The 15,477-nt window shown below is 46.1% G+C and overlaps 1 protein-coding gene across 6 annotated transcripts in view; it reads right to left on the minus strand.

Moving 5' to 3' along the window:
* Positions 1–8,959: 8,959 nt before the first annotated feature.
* CMIP (c-Maf inducing protein) overlaps positions 8,960–15,477 on the minus strand; it is a 128,753-nt gene continuing 122,235 nt past the window's right edge. For all 6 annotated transcript variants that reach the window (XM_035543200.1, XM_050713118.1, XM_050713121.1 and 3 more), the window contains exons 19-21: positions 14,437–14,542; positions 13,226–13,296; positions 8,960–10,920 (exon numbers count right to left, since the gene is read on the minus strand). In XM_035543200.1, the coding sequence (XP_035399093.1) occupies positions 10,867–10,920; positions 13,226–13,296; positions 14,437–14,542 (231 nt within the window). In that variant the 3' untranslated portion in view covers positions 8,960–10,866. The remainder of the gene's footprint in view (positions 10,921–13,225; positions 13,297–14,436; positions 14,543–15,477) is intronic.

Here is a 15,477-nt window from a genome sequence, read left to right on the forward strand (position 1 = left end):
CTGATTTCTGCCCCTAAACACAGGCTGCCGCTATCGCCCAGCAGCAGCAGGCATTTGCCAGCCACTGGGGAACGTGTGTGAGGCTCTGTGAGGAGCTGCCAGCACCCACAAGGGCACCCAGCCCCACCGCCCCGGCTCTCCCTGGCTGGGAGCACAAGGGGGACACCAGCATGCAAATCCCAGCTCGTTCACCTGGCCAGCAGACACACAGGGGCTGGTATGGACGCTGAAAGCCTCTGCCTCTACCTGCTTCCTCTCCAAGGGCTCTGCTGAGTCCCTCTGCTCCCCACACCGCCAGCTCTGGGGTTCAAGTCGCTTCCTTAACTCCAGCAATCACAAATCCCTGGCGGCACCTGACAGGGATGTGGGGAGGCACTTTGCTTCCCCACAGGTTTTTGGAGTCCCTGGGCTCCGGGAAGGAATGCAGTGCCAATTGTGACGGGGCATGGACAGAAGCCAGAGCAGCGCGCCGCAGTCACGTAATTAAATAACAAAAATGGATTAGGCAATCTCTGTGCTTCATGTTGACAAGCTTGAAGGGAAGAACAGAACATGTAATCACATGGGGGGGGGGGTCTTTCTTGTTTTATTTTGAAAGAAAGACAACATTACAGCATATAAGATGTGGAAGAGCATGCGCTAATTATGCTGCCCTGGATATTTCTCTCTTGCAGGTTGGAGAACAAGGCTGGGATTGAAGCCCAAGGGAGCAAAGGACCAGAGGAACTGACATTCACTGACAATTAGGCACCCAGCTCATTTAGTCCTTATTCACTAACTTTTGCCCCTCTGTTTGGCTAACCTGAATACAATTTGCTCTCTCATTAGCAACCAGCAATCAGAAGTCACCTGTAATGCTGATTTGCTCCAGGAATAGACAGATATCTACATGGTCTCCTTAACGACAGATCAGCCTAAGCAAAGGGCACAAATTCACACCCTGCTACCAGGAGACGTTTAGGGCTTCCCCCTTTCCATGTTTTCTGCAGTGCTGTTCCTGCTGTACCACCGGGTTTGCAGGGCCTTGTGCGCATGGGCACTACAGGAGCTAACCCAGGGCAGAAGCTGTCTGGAAGCACAAGGAGGCTTCCTTGGCTTCCTTCAGGCTTCCTTGGTCAAAGGTGCGAGCCAGGACTGGGGTAAAATTGGAGTAAAGATATCATCTGACCCATACGTGAGGTTTTTTAGCTGAATTGCTTCACTGGCTGAGCAGGCAACTAGGCATCTGGTTATCCAGCTATCCATTTCCAGACCCAAGGATGTAATTTGATGACTCACCAGCGTTCAGGTACCAGTGATGACAGCTGAAGAGTTTTTCCCCAAACAACCGATTTTAGAGATGTAATTAGTTTAGATCCTGTTAAAAAAATCTGCTCCCGATTTTTGTCTTTACAGTGCTAGAGGCATCAATATCAAGTAACGCCTTCTGCAGCAGTGACCTGGGTTACCCTGCTTTTGGGAGACATCCAGAGAAACGAGGCTCTTCACTTTTTGAATCACCCTTCCAAAGCGATCTGCAGATAGAGCCTGAGAAGTGACAAACCCAGACTGCTAATAAACATCCTCAGGCTTTAGCAAACGGGCTCCTAAGCTCAGTGAGATCAGGCCAGCACCTTTGGTTCAGCAAAGCCCTCCTGGCACATGCAGGACTGAAGGTATCCTAAGCTGTGACGGGATTCCTGGCAGAGGTGCAGCGAGGCATTTTGCCCTATTTAGGAAATTGCTGGGAACATTATAGGTGACACTATTCGCTGGTGGTGTCATTTGCCCTGACACCTTTGCAGCTGAGCCGTGTGCGGCGTTGCCTTATTTACTCTCCTGGGGTGGCATGAATCAGAGTTGAAAAGTGCAGCGTGCCGGAGCCAGCCCGCGCTCCCCCGACGCGCGAGGATGAGTCACGCAGCGGGGAGATTCTGCCAGGGTCCCTCCTGGGCGACCCGGCGCTGCTCAACGCGCCGGAAAATCCACGGATAAAAACAGCCCCGGTGACGCACGGGCACCGCGCAGCCTCCCCGTGCCTTTTTGGGAAGCTCCCGAAACACCGACATTTCCTCCTGATCAATAAGCTGGCTGGGAGCTGAAGCAGCCCAGAAAGATGTGGTTTCTGCCTGCATGTTCTCTGCTGTTTCTCTCCGGGAAGGTGGCAGCCCCCAGCACAGGCAGGGGAAGGATTTCTCCTCCACTTCTGTTTAAAACAGGCTGTCCTGCAAGACCTCGTCCTTGCAGAGAAGGTGATGCACGACAAGGAAGGGCTTTTGGTTTTGGAGCAGTTTGCTTTGCCAGGCAGGCCTGCAGTTAGCGCTTTCCCATCTGCAGTAAATAAGTCCATGTGCACAACGTCCCATCCCAACTTCCCCCGGCTGATTTCCTTTCTCCTCGTGTTCTCCTTTCTCCCTCCCTGCTAAATACCACTTGTGGGGTTGTCGCAGGAATCAGAGAGCAAAACCAAGCTGCTTTCTGCAGCGTGCCAGCCTGGCTGTTCAGAATGGGGTTTTCTGGCCTCAAAATCCATAACTCAGCTGTTCCGGTGCTTATCGCCGCTGAGCCTCCAGTTACTGCAGCGATCGCAGTGAGGTCACCGTTTTCCTCAAAGATGATTTCCATGCTATTGTCCTGACTCGGACTACAAAGAAAAGGCACTAACAGGAATATTTCCAGATAAAAATCTCATTAATTTCAACCACAGGCAGCCATGAGTCACTTCCCCTTGGCTACACTCATCTCTTGTGACCAGAAACCGTGCAGTGGAGATCTGGTCCTGTGTAAAATTCATAATTATTTTGAAAGGATATCAATAATTAGTCTAAAAAAAATTCAAGCCTAAAAAAAAAATCTTTGTTTTCTCCAGAGATTTGCTGTCTGTTAATCCCCCTAGTTCCTATCACAGCTATACAAGTGAACAATTTCACTGCAAAACTGTTGAATATTTCTTCTAAAACACATTTTGGATTTCTAGCAGAGGGTTGGCTTATCCTGGATCTGCCTCTGAGTAAATCGTGTCCTTCTTCCACCAAAAAATAAAGCTGGCTTTAAGCTGATGCTCACCTTTGTCATTCATTCTGTGAGCCCACAGTCGGGTTTACCTCCCCGTGCCATGCAGGATCTCACCCAGTTGGGCTTGCTGTGCCGAGCTTTTCCTTTCCTTCCCTCTCAACCCCCCAGCTCAATTCGGCTGCGCTGTCGGCAGCAGCGCGGCTCGGAGCCTGATTAATTGCAGACCCTGAAGCCTGAAAGCCAGCAGTTTCTCACATGCCAGCAGATGTTGCTCTTTGAGAGAAGAAAAAAAAAAAAAAAAAGAAAAAGAAAAAGAAAAGAAAAAAAAAAAGAAAAAGAACTGATCTGTCTTTTTTTTTTTTTTCTTCTCTGAAATAACAACAGCTTGTCCGAGGTCCAGAACCCCATCTACTAAAACAAAAGCCAGAGGAGCACCTTGCTGTGTCACCAGGCAAACGGAGCTTTTCCATCGGGGTCGTGCGGGGCTGCCTCCTGCCGCGTTGGAAGCGATGCGGGGGCATCTTTTGCCCTGGGAAATCATCTGAGCTTTTAAGCCTGTGCTTAAAATCCACTTAAAAAACAAAAACAAACAAAAATCCCTGAATGCTTAATATCCACTTGGACCTGCCTTAAAAGACACTAAAAAAGAACCTCCTCCATAGCCTTAGTGGGCTCTGGGTTACGCTTGTTCACTGGGGGTGAAGGCACAGCGGGACGGGCCCCATCAGCACCCTCCGAACAACCACCTTTGGTGCTGGATTGGTCTTTGGGGACAGGTTTGGCAAAGCCCCTGGGAGCAGGGGGAGCACTGCCCAGGCCACAGCAGGGCTTCAGCTGAGGACTGAGCTGGCGTCGAGGCTTTGTGCAGAGCCAAACCCCTCTCCTCGCTTCAGCCACTTCTCTTCAGCCCGTGGGTTCACTCTGGTGACTAATGACTGCTCTTGGCTGCAAGCAGTGCATTACGAGGCAATAACCAAGCTTTAGGAAGTTTCTCACTTCCACTGACAAAAAGGGGAAAAAAAGGTGCGGGTGGGGGCAGGCTTCCCACAGCATGTGAGCCCAGCGCTAGAAAAACAACAACCCCCCCAAAACGAAGCAGCTTCACTCATGAGCAGGCGGAGGCCAGCAGCTCTGAGCCTCCTTGAAGACCTTGGAGTCCATCGCCACTCAAAGTGGACAGGACGTGAATCCTGGTGATGGCCAGGTGCGGACCTGCTGTGTCCCCACTCATCTGCTGGTGGCAGCGATCGCTCCTCATCCTCAGGAAGCCCCAGAGCTGCCGGGACAGCGGCAGGGACAAATGATGGAAGATTTTCCCAAGTAACTTCCACGAGGACAGGGTGCTGGCAGGAGGCTGGGGAGCACGGGGCAGCGCAGAGGGTGCCTGGCCAAGAGGAGGACAGGGAGGAGGAGGAGGAGGTGGAGGAAGGCCCCAGGCCGCGTGCTGAAGCGCGGGGCTGCCTGGCGCTCGGGCGGGTTTCCTTGGCAGCCGCAAGCTCAGGGCGCTCACCATACCTAAGTGAAGATTTTGTCACCATGGCAACATTGATGTCATCGGCTTTGCGGTGGAGAGCAGCGCTAACCTCAAGTGCAACTTTTTTTTTCCTTTTTTTTTTTTTTTTTCCTCTTCCCGTTTTGGGGCTTTTTATTTATTTATTTCAGGAGGAGCTGAGGGTGCAGCCAGTGCGTGGGGGCGATGCCGCAGGAACCCCGCCAGCCCCTGGTCCCACCACGCAACATCTGGGGGTGCTGGGGACCCTGCCACCAGTGCAGGGACAGTGGCGGGATGGTCCCCACACGGGGGCAAGGCCAGCAAGTGCCGATGCTTTTACCAGACATCACAACAGCAGGCCACCAGAGAGATGGCAGGTCTGCTCCATTACCACTACCTAGCAGACACCCCACCTCCTGGTTAAACATCAGAGGGTTTATACCCCTCAAAATCCATAAGAAAGCAATTTTCCACAGTGCTGGCACTCATTGCCATCCAGGCACAGCTCTGCTGTGCTCTGCCCAGTTGTCATTGCCTTGCACAGCTCCGGGTGTGTGGGCTTGGGGATATTCGGCCAGCCCCAGCACTGTCTGTCCCATCCAGTGGGGATGGAGAAAGCACCGCGTGGGAGATCAGAGAACCACATGAAATCCCAGTAAGTGGACTTGTTTTGCAATGTTTCTTCTCTCTTGTAAGTAAACAACAATGAACTGGAACTTGCAGCTTTCTAGTATTATGATGCTTAATCCCAAATTCAAAGCATTCCTGATAAATGTGTTCATACAGCCTCCAAGGTTCACAAAACAGTGCAACGCTGACTCTTAGTGCAGCAATAAATAACAAAACCTAGCTCCAAGGTCTCAAAGCACCTGGCAAATGAGTCAGTAACATTAGTTATCCTTAATGTCATCATAATTGGTAAAACATGGAAATAAAACTATCCCAAAGCCAAGGTTTTTGTATTTTAAATATGATATACTGCATACCAAAGATGCTAGCAACACTTCTATTAAAGCGAGAAAATCAACCCCTCATTCAAAGCAAACTTTTCTTTGCTGTCCCCCTCCCCGCAAGAACTTCACATACTTTAATACAAAAATATTGGTTTTATAGTAAAAGCATATGTAAGAATGGGAGCTTTTGGGTGGGAGAGACTGCTAAGATTTTAACATTTATCTACAGTCAACAGTTCAACTTCAAAATGTATGCTGTGTTACAATTAAAGGATTAATGCTTTGATATTATAGCCCAGCTGGAACAAGAATTACCAAGAAGCTGGTTACTATATCAACTGCTAGATCTGTGAAGCAAACTCATCAATTTAGGTGTTCAGACCAAGTCAATGCTAGTAATGAAGTGAAAAGGAGCTATGAGCTATATTCTGATATACAGACCTTTGTTTTATCTTTGCAAAGATTCGTAGAAGAAGGACACATATTTACATTGGCAGTGCTATATTGACAGAGTTCTTTCATGACCACTGGGTCACGGTGAGATTTGTGTACATATATATTTAATATCTGATAGGGCCTATTTTATAAGTACAGATACATTACAGTATTTGTTCCACCTGGCAGGTGAAAAGCATTAAAGTGAGATCACCTAAAAAACAAAATCAGGTACGAAGCGAGCAGGAAAAACACCCACATTTTTAATATTACTGGCAAAAAGGATATTCCAAGATCTGTTTTGAATAAAAATGGCTCATCTCAAATATTTACTTATGATATTCCCCAGTCAATAGAAAAGAGAATGGAAAAAAAAATGGATGTTAACATTCACTTAAAACAAGTATTTTGAAGCTTGTACTATATTTAGTTGGCAAAAAGCATTAAAAATTCAAGAGAGCCATGGAGTTGACTGATCCGTTCTAATGGATACATCTGGCTGGCTTCACAGAGGCTGGGAGAGGTCAGCATTGCCTTTAGCGTGAGAACGGTAGTAGCTCTATGGCCTAATTGCTTTGAGATGTATAGAAAGTTTCAAGGAGCTCTTTTCCAGATTAGAAGTCCTTGTGTACAAGACACGGGTTTACTCATGCTCCCGGCCATCGGGGAGCAGCAATCCCACAGATAAACAGGCCCGGCTCTGGCTGTTGCTCAGTAGACAGCAGTCACAGGCTGAGCTGGCCTCCGCACTGGCCTTTTAATCTCACCGTTACCATTCCATACCCTTATTATTCCCTTACTGCATTTAGGGATTTCTAGCAAAGAGCTCAGGCCCCACACAGATCTGCCAACAAGGGTTTTCCTGCTCACTTCAACACCTTCACACTAAATTTCCAAGAGGACTTCTACCTCAACCTGAGGAGGCTTGATGCACTTTGGAAAACATGTGGGACGAAGAATAACAGAGAGACTTTCTGTGCCCAGTGCCCCCAGTGTGGGGTGAAGGCCTACTCAAAGCCCGGTGGGCTCTGGGGACACGCAGCTGCCCTCAGATCAGGATGCCCACAGACCACAGGAATCTGCCCTGAGGGCACCCCAGATGCTCCACACCCACTCTGGTGCCACCATCTACCACATCTGCCCACGAGGTCCCACAGCCAGCACTAGGCCAAGAGCCTCAGGCCCTCAGGGTCTGGAGATGGCCTAGAATTGCCCTTTTGTAAAAGAACCACACGAACGTGACACACCAAGCTCTTACCTGGTAAAAATAGATGAGGCAGCTCTTCAAATCACCAGCTGTCAGGCTGCCTACACTTCCCTCAAGCAAATCTGCGATGAATTATCAGGATTTTAGGCCTCTGAGTAGTGATCTCGTACACACCCAGTTGGGAAACTGGAAGTAACCGGTGCTCTGTGAGATTCAGCTCTGTGTTTGGTCTTCCAGAACTCCACACGTAGCTGTGAGCAGCAGGGGAAGCAACAGGAAGGTAGTACAACTGCAGGTTTTTAATGAGAACGTGAGAAAATTGCCCCTGGAACAAGGTAGTGCTGCTGCTTTGTGCTCTTTGGACTTGCTTCAAAGCCACCACACTAGTTTGGGTTGAAAGCCAAACCCCTGCTATTCGCGGTCCCTGGGAAGATGAGCTGCCGTATGAAAACCTCCCAAATGAAATTGGGCAGCTTGTTAATGGCTCGTATTATCAACAAGCTACAGCAGAAAGGAAGACAGAAAAGCATTATTATCCAGGAGGAACTGCCAGGGCACCCTACGAACCCAAGTGCTCTGCTAGAAAAAAACTCAGAAAAACCTTTCTGAGTGCAAGCTCAGATATAGCATCTCCTATTACACCGCATCTAACCCTCCCATTTTGTAACCGATACGAGAACCCCTTTTCCAATGCAATCATTAGAAATTTCTAATGACGTCGCTCAGTAATTGGTGCTGGCTGGATGCCAAAGGCACCTGGCTGGGCACAGAGATGCCTACTGCAAAGCGAGACAGACCACATGCATCATTTTAACAGCAGATCGATCATCGATCATCTGCTAGCTAGCTCCAATCCTTTTTCTCAGAAAAACAGAGATGTAACACAACCCAACCTTTTTTAAAAAAAAAAAAAAAGAGGGGTCATTCCCCTAAGGAGCCTATTCACAGAAATCCCAATTACTCTCTCAATTTAGGAGAGTGCTGTAGTTGATCCCCCAGAAGGCAGAGCCCTGGGGAGCAGCACGTTATGGCTGGCAGCAGGAACCCACGTCCAAGTATTGCCTGCAGCAACATTTTCGTCTCACCACAGCCAATGCTCTCCTCCTTTGGGCAATGTCTCAGTTCTTCCTCCAGCATCACTGGGATATTTCTGGCTATTCAGGGTCCAGAAAAGCTTTCTAAAGTCCCTGTGTTGTCAGGACTGCTCGTCCTCAGGACTGCTCGTCCTGCTGCGGAGGACAACCCACATGTGGCAATAAGTACCCAAGGGGAAAAGCACTCAAACAGACCGACAGCTTCACCATGGCGCTGCATTATTTCAGAGGGAAAAGCTGAAGTCACAGCTTATGCTCTTTATTAAGGACCATCCTTCAGGCACTTCTTACCTTGGCTGGGAACACACTCCAAAATGCTTGTTTCTCCATGTCCTAAGGTCTGTTTTGTGGAATAGGACAGAAATATGGACAGAAATAGGAGAATATAGAATATGGACCAGGTAACATAGGCAATGAATGAAAGTGGCTCTTGAAACCAGTGCCAGCAGCTGTTCTAAGTGGGGCCTGATTGGATTTTGTGCCGTCACCCAGCCCTCACACTGGAGTGCTTTATCACGGACAGAGGGCAAATCACAAGTGCAGCACCCCACTGGGACGCTGCCCTGCAAAGCACCTCAACACACAGAAACCCCTCTGCAGTCTGGAAATGCCCCAACCTCTCCAGTACTGCCTATGTTAGGGCAGCAACGAGCACAAGTGGCTCCCTACAACACCGTCCTTGGGTAAGCCGTCATCCTCCAGCTCCGGCTCTGCCTCCCACAGCATCCCCAACTCACCGGGCCAGTGAAAGTTTCCTTCAAAGAAAGCACAAAGCACGCAGCTAAAAGATAGTCACTTACAGTTTATTTTTGCCTGAAATTATTTCACATCTCTTTGTACACGGCTACAGAACAGTAGTAGTAAACCATTGGTAAAAGCAACAGTGCTAAGGAAAATGTTGGCATAATTTTTCTTCCTTTTTATTTTTTTTTTCTTCTTTCTTCCCATACTGTATCTGCATACAGTTTGGGATTTGAAGGGGAAAAAAAAAAACCTGGCACACTACATGAGTTAAGACTCAATTTCCATTTTATTTATTTAAAAAATGAAAAAAAGAAAAAAAGAAAAAAAGAACATGATTTGGTTAGGGGTTGTCTACATAGCAACAAAGTTTAAAAACAAAAACAAAAAAAAGCTTGGCTTCCATTGAATAAGATTAAATATATATATATTTATATATAAAAAATTACATTGGCTGTATGTGAAACCTTGAGGTGCTGAAGAATAAAATAAAGGTGTTAAAACTGAGGAAAAACTTGTTTTTGTTTTTTTCTTTTTAAATAAGCAGCTCTGTACAATGAAGGCTCATTATGAAAAAACAAAAGTCAACAGCATAGTTATAAAAGAAACCACAATTTTAAAAAAATCATCTTCTAAGCAATTGTGGAAGAAAATTTGAAAAAACGTAGCAGTCACATTTACAGACAGGTCAGAGCTATCAGATCAGCAACGAGGCTATGTTTGCAGCCTCCCCAGAGGAACATGCAGAACAATGCGTGCACAGAACAGGTAGGGGGAGGGAGGGAAGGGCGGAGAAGAGGAAAAGGCAAAAAAAAAAAAAAAAAATGTAGGGAGACAAAAAAAATGGAGGGAGAGCTTTTTTTTCACTTTTTGAAATATCGGACGTAAACAGAAAACAACAGAGGCAATTTGTGAAATTGACAGAGTTTTGTTATTACCCCATTGGCAAAATAAGTGACAAATTTTCCCTATCACCCATGTTTAAATCTGATGTGGTTTAAAAGACTTAAAGAAAGTTTTCCAGACTTCGGAAGGAAATCTCATTTTTATTAATCTCTGCAACCCCTCCCCCAACAACCATACCTATGATAGATATTTTCCTTCCTATTTAATAACATTTGAGGCATTTTGAAATCAAAAAGACAAGCGATGAATGTGGTGACAGAGGGAGTATAATACAGTCTGCATTACTAAAAGGCAATTCTTCGAGGACATTTCCTTTAAAAAAAATAATAATAACAACAAGACAGCAAACTAGTTTATACAGTACTATACGCAAAAAAGGGTAAAAGAATTAACAATTCATAAATAAAAGACAGGTCCCAGACCTGTTATTTGTGAACCATTTTCTTAAATAGGTGCATTATGTAAATCTTATGTACAACAAAATTACTTTGCATAACAACTGAGAGGACACAGGGTGAGGGGGGGTGAAAATCAGACCGCTTTTGGTTTTCTTCTCTTGAGATTTTTGTAAGTTTGATTTTCTGGAGCAAAACTGGTCAAAGAGGAGTTCGGACTGTGCCAGCCAAGGAAACCCAGGTAAATAATGACAAATGAATATTTTTTTTTCTCCACACGGCATAAAACACAAAGGCAAATAAAATCCACAAAGGTGTTTTTTTTCCTCTTTATATTCCTCTTGCTGCTACAAAGTCCTCTTTTTTCCTCTTTTTTTTTTTTTTTTAAATTCTCTCCTTTTCAATTTAAATTATGTTGATTCCGAAATCACAAAGCTGCAAGAATTCGGCCAGGTCCAGGCCTTCCCTGTCCCCTGACACACACAATTCCTCCACCTCATACCACGACTCCTACCACCAAGTCCCAGCACTCACTGCTCTACAGATATTAGCCAAAAGTTATTTTTTTCCGATTTGTTTTTCTTTGTTTGTTTTAAAACTCTTTTCCTTCCTGTCAGAAGCAAAAGAGAGAGTTGGAGGCAGGGAAAGTTCACCACGCTTCGGTGTAGCGAACATCCACTTCTTTCAGGTTGGGCAGTTTAGCCTGCGTGGGGAAGGAGAAAAAAGAATTAATTACGTGCTTTCAGGACTTAGGCTCTGTTACAACCGACAGCAACTGTGATCAGATCCCAGTCTTTATTTTTTCTACAAACGCTTATCAAAATGTGTTTGTCAAACTGCAGTCGTGACAGCAGAGGACTCAAACTGCAGCAGCTTCCATGCTATGGCATTGCCTGATTTCTCCCTCCATTTATTAAACAAGTTTAGAGAGTGCTAGCAACTTCTGGTGTCTTTGTGGCCTCAGTTCCACAGCTCCAATGCATTTGGACTCATTGTTCCCAAATTACCTTGCGCAAGGCAGGTGGCAATCAACTTTTTGCTCTCTTCCTACTTGTCAGTCCCATTTCCACGCTCTCTGACCATAATCGTACAGCTAATTCTCCAAACCCGAACACATTTAATTAGGCTAAGGCATAATTGAGAAGTTGAAAGTTTCTAGGAGTCGTTATTACCTCACTCCTTGATTTATGTGCGCGCATATTTTGATAAGAGCTAGTCATAATCCTACAGACACTGCCAGCAAATAATTTTTCAGTTAGGCAATAATGACTTCAGTAGTGGGTGTTTATTTATTGTCTGGTTCAGCCCGCCTGGTACCTATGTGGGTGTCTGTGTGTGTGCAAGCGTGTTTAGTGGGGCGGGAGCAGGAGTGAGGAGGAAATGGCATCACTGCCTTGTGCCCCGAATGCTCCTGCAGACTGAGGGGAGAAAAAGGGGAGATTTGTATCAAAAATAAATTCTTTGAAGGCTGAGCTGTTCTCAACAGACCTATAACCACGCGCCCCAGGGTGAGAAACTACTCCCCTCCCTTTGAACGTACACGCTGCTCTAAAAAATGGCCACTACGATTCATCTTGATGAAAGAGGTGAGAAGGGAAAATGTGACGTGTGCCTGCTTTCTCAGCTTTTTTAATCCTGTGCAATCAACACGACTTCGCTTGTCGCCAGTTCTGCTGTCTGCCCTGGTAAGTCACTCTCTTGTGTTGCTGCTGAGGACTGTTCGTGCAACACCAGAGCAGAGGGAACCGGTTTGGAAAACGTGAGCTTCAGCCTCAAGTTAGTGGCAAAAGGGCTCAGAAGCAGGCCTAGGACTGGAGGATCCTTTCAATAGACTCGATTTCAGAGCCCTGGGCCAAATGCAGCATTGACCTTGATTGTCTGTGAATGCCTGGGGCCTGATACAAGCTCCATTGTGTGAACCCATCTGCAAGCCAGCTGTTAATTCCAAGGACCACTTCTTTGCATATACAATTGTGACACAAGTTTTGAAAACTTGATCTTGAAAAATCTGTGCTAGCAGCATTGCAACTGAGTCCCTGGGGGGGAGCCCTGGCTCCACAGCCAGAACTGAAGATATACATTTGCAGTGAATTTTGAAAGCAGAGCAGTTTCAGGACTTGCCACGAGTTTGAAACTCAACCCAAGGCTGTGACCTTTTTGAGTAAACCTGGCACAATCTAAAGTTTCAACACACGACAACATAATGTGGAGTTTCATCTTGAGCACTTAGGTTTATAAGGTAAGACTCTGGGGGGAGATGTGACTCACGCAACACCAGAGTGAAGAAAAAGTCCATGTGAAATCGCACAAGCCAACACATCTCAGTCAGTCTTTGTCTGAAACCACCTGGGGCCATTCCCCTCCCACAGCTCCGCTCTCATTCTTTACCATTTTGCTGAAGTGGCTATAAATTCACAGTACAAATGGCAACACCAGGCATCTTACATATCAAGCTCAAGGGAACTGGGCATTTGTGCAGGTGTTTCTGTTTAAAGCACAGTTCTAGTCCAAGAGGTGTCAAGATAAACTTGCACCTTTCTCAACGCCCTTAATTCTCCCTTTGCATTGTGAACCAAAGCTCTGTAATGCTGTTCATCCACATTACTTTTGGTCCTGCTAACAGTACAAGACATGGCTTTGGAGGTGTGCTCTAGATTTTCCCTGTTTGTGCGTCCTCACGGGTAGCAACCACTATGCTCCTATCCATGAAACCTTCACTGCTGATAGCTCTGGCAAAAAAGGACTTGACTTCATTTCTGATTCCACCTCATGCTCATCCACTCAACAGACTAAACACTTCCTGAGTCCATCAAAGCCAACAACCTCAGAAAGCTGCTTCAGCCATTATCCTCCCAAAATAATCCACATCACTTCAGGTGACTGTCATGTTACCCACTCCACAGGGCCAGTACTCTCTACACTGGGCACTACCACGCGTTTGCTAAATCTGCAAACCCTCTTAAGGCCAGCTAGTTTTATCATCTTTAGCAGGTGTAACTCAGGAGTACCTTGAGATCTTCGTAGGTATCTGCTGAAAGTTTGGTGCTGTTCATATTTAAACTACACAGGCTCTTCATGGCTAGAAGAGAAAACACACACACATATTTAGGATCATGCTGCATTTTCTTGAAACATCAGGCTTATAGTAGGCCAAAGCATAAACGAGACATGACTATGTGCAGCAGTCTCAGGAAAAAGCTGAATAGTGTAAAATATAGAGCTACAAATGCATAAACAGCTGTTTGGGCCCTCATCCAGGATAAAGTCCCTATTTAGGAAGGGCCATTAAGCATATGCTTAAGTCCACTGACTTCAAAGGAGTTCAGGCAACTTCTCATAATCAGTTTCCTGCACATTATTCTGAGCAGTGCTTGTTCTCAGTGCTTTGCTTGTTGTATGCAGGGGGCACACTGAACCAGCAGCCCTTCTCCCCCTGACCTATTTCCATTTTGGGCTCCAGCACTTAGCAGAATAGTTTCCTAAGAGGAGCTGTAACTACTGGTCTGTCTGGCATGTCTGTGTAAGATCAAGCCTGTTAAAGGACTCCTTTAAACCCAACAGGCGAGGTTTATAATACACTGTTGGACATAGGGAAGAGTCTCATTGCGGCACGTCATGCAGCGCTCAGTGCAGAGGGGAATCCTGAATGCTGCTTACACAGCCCTGCTCTGCCTTGCCCTACTTAGCTCTGATATTAAACCAGATGAGAACGGCCAGCGTTTAACCTCCCCAAAAAGAAGGAGCAAGACACGCCACAAAATATGGAACCTGCTGCACACAGTTGCTTATCTCACTAAAAAGCTGCTATGTGGCTCTGCAATCTTCCCCTCCATCACCACAAGCACAGGCTCCTGCGCAGAGCAGGGAGCGTGAAAAAGGCTGGGAAGTCCCAGGGTGATGGGTCACGATGTGAGATTGAGACAAATGACACCAGTACAGTTAGAGGCAAGAGTGAGAGTACAGTCTGGGACAAAACATAAATTAAAAAAATGAACACTTGAAGCATTACTGCAGGCTCAGGTGGCAGTCCTGCTTCCCCTGCCCGCAGCCAGACTCGAGCCAGACTCGAGCAGGCAAGGAGGAGGACGGTTTAAATCTCAGCACAACTATGGCCTGTCCTACGTCACTGTGGTAGCCAAGAACGAAATCTTCTGTGTGAATCACGTGAATTCCTCCAAACCCACACCGTTTCCCTCCGTAGCTCGAGTTGGTCACTTACAACTAAGCGCCAGCAGCCCAGCGTCCGTGACGGGCGTCTCGCACAGGTTGAGCACTTGCAGCATCGTGAGGTGTTCCGACAGAAGCCGCAGCCCCGCATCCCCGAACTGTGGGGGCAAGCAAAGCTGCGTTCACGGAAGTGCACAAACAGCGCTGTGCAAACAGCGCACGTTTAGGACAGGGCTTGCAGGTTGTAAATCATTTTGTGGGTTTGAGTACAGGTCTCCTTACTAGCTACCCAGTGCTTATCCACAGGCCACCAGTTAATGAGAACAGCGCCTTTGAAGTCTGCACTGTGTTTGAGGGCTCCCACCCAGGCTATGCAAGATGGCTATGGCAGTCTCAGCCAGCTCCCAACCACATCACAAAAAGTACACAATGCAAGTGGTATTAATTAGCTATTTTGGTCACAAGAACAATGTACTATTGATTGGTAATTGTTCTATTGACCCACTTCATTTCTGCTGTTTCTAAATTCTGGATTAATGGAAACCAGGATATCACAAAATAAAATGGAATCTAAACTTTTCTCTCTCTTTTTTTTTTTAATCATACAAAAAGCAGTCTCTTTGTCTAGTGAAAATAAATTGATTTTGATCGAAAAGCATCCAAGTTTTCAGATCCAGAAGTTACACGGTTAGGACAAACCCAGAGGAGATAGAATCTGCTTGCTAGTTTTCAGACTATCTTATATCTACTTCTTACTACCCAAACAAAAAGAGGAAAATTTCTGGGATACAAAAATAGTTGGGAAAAAAACAAGACAAGATATTTACATGACATTTTAGTGAAAAAAAGTCCTGCTTCTTGTGGTTGTGCTGGGAACTAACATATTTTTAGTGAGCGCTACGAATAGGTGCTAACAGAAAATAGGGAAAAAACTCTTAGTGGAGAACCTCAGAGACCAAAAACAGCAGGAAAACGTAGAAGAAAAAATTTACTTTAAAAGCTCTTTCAATTAACTGCTGAATGATTTATTCAGTTAAGTTGGCCTCATTTTGCTTACAAAATAACTGCACTCTCATTATAGTTTCCTTATAAG

Source organism: Cygnus atratus, chromosome 12 (genome assembly GCF_013377495.2).
Source record: "Cygnus atratus isolate AKBS03 ecotype Queensland, Australia chromosome 12, CAtr_DNAZoo_HiC_assembly, whole genome shotgun sequence".
NCBI classification, from domain to species: Eukaryota; Metazoa; Chordata; class Aves; order Anseriformes; family Anatidae; genus Cygnus; species Cygnus atratus.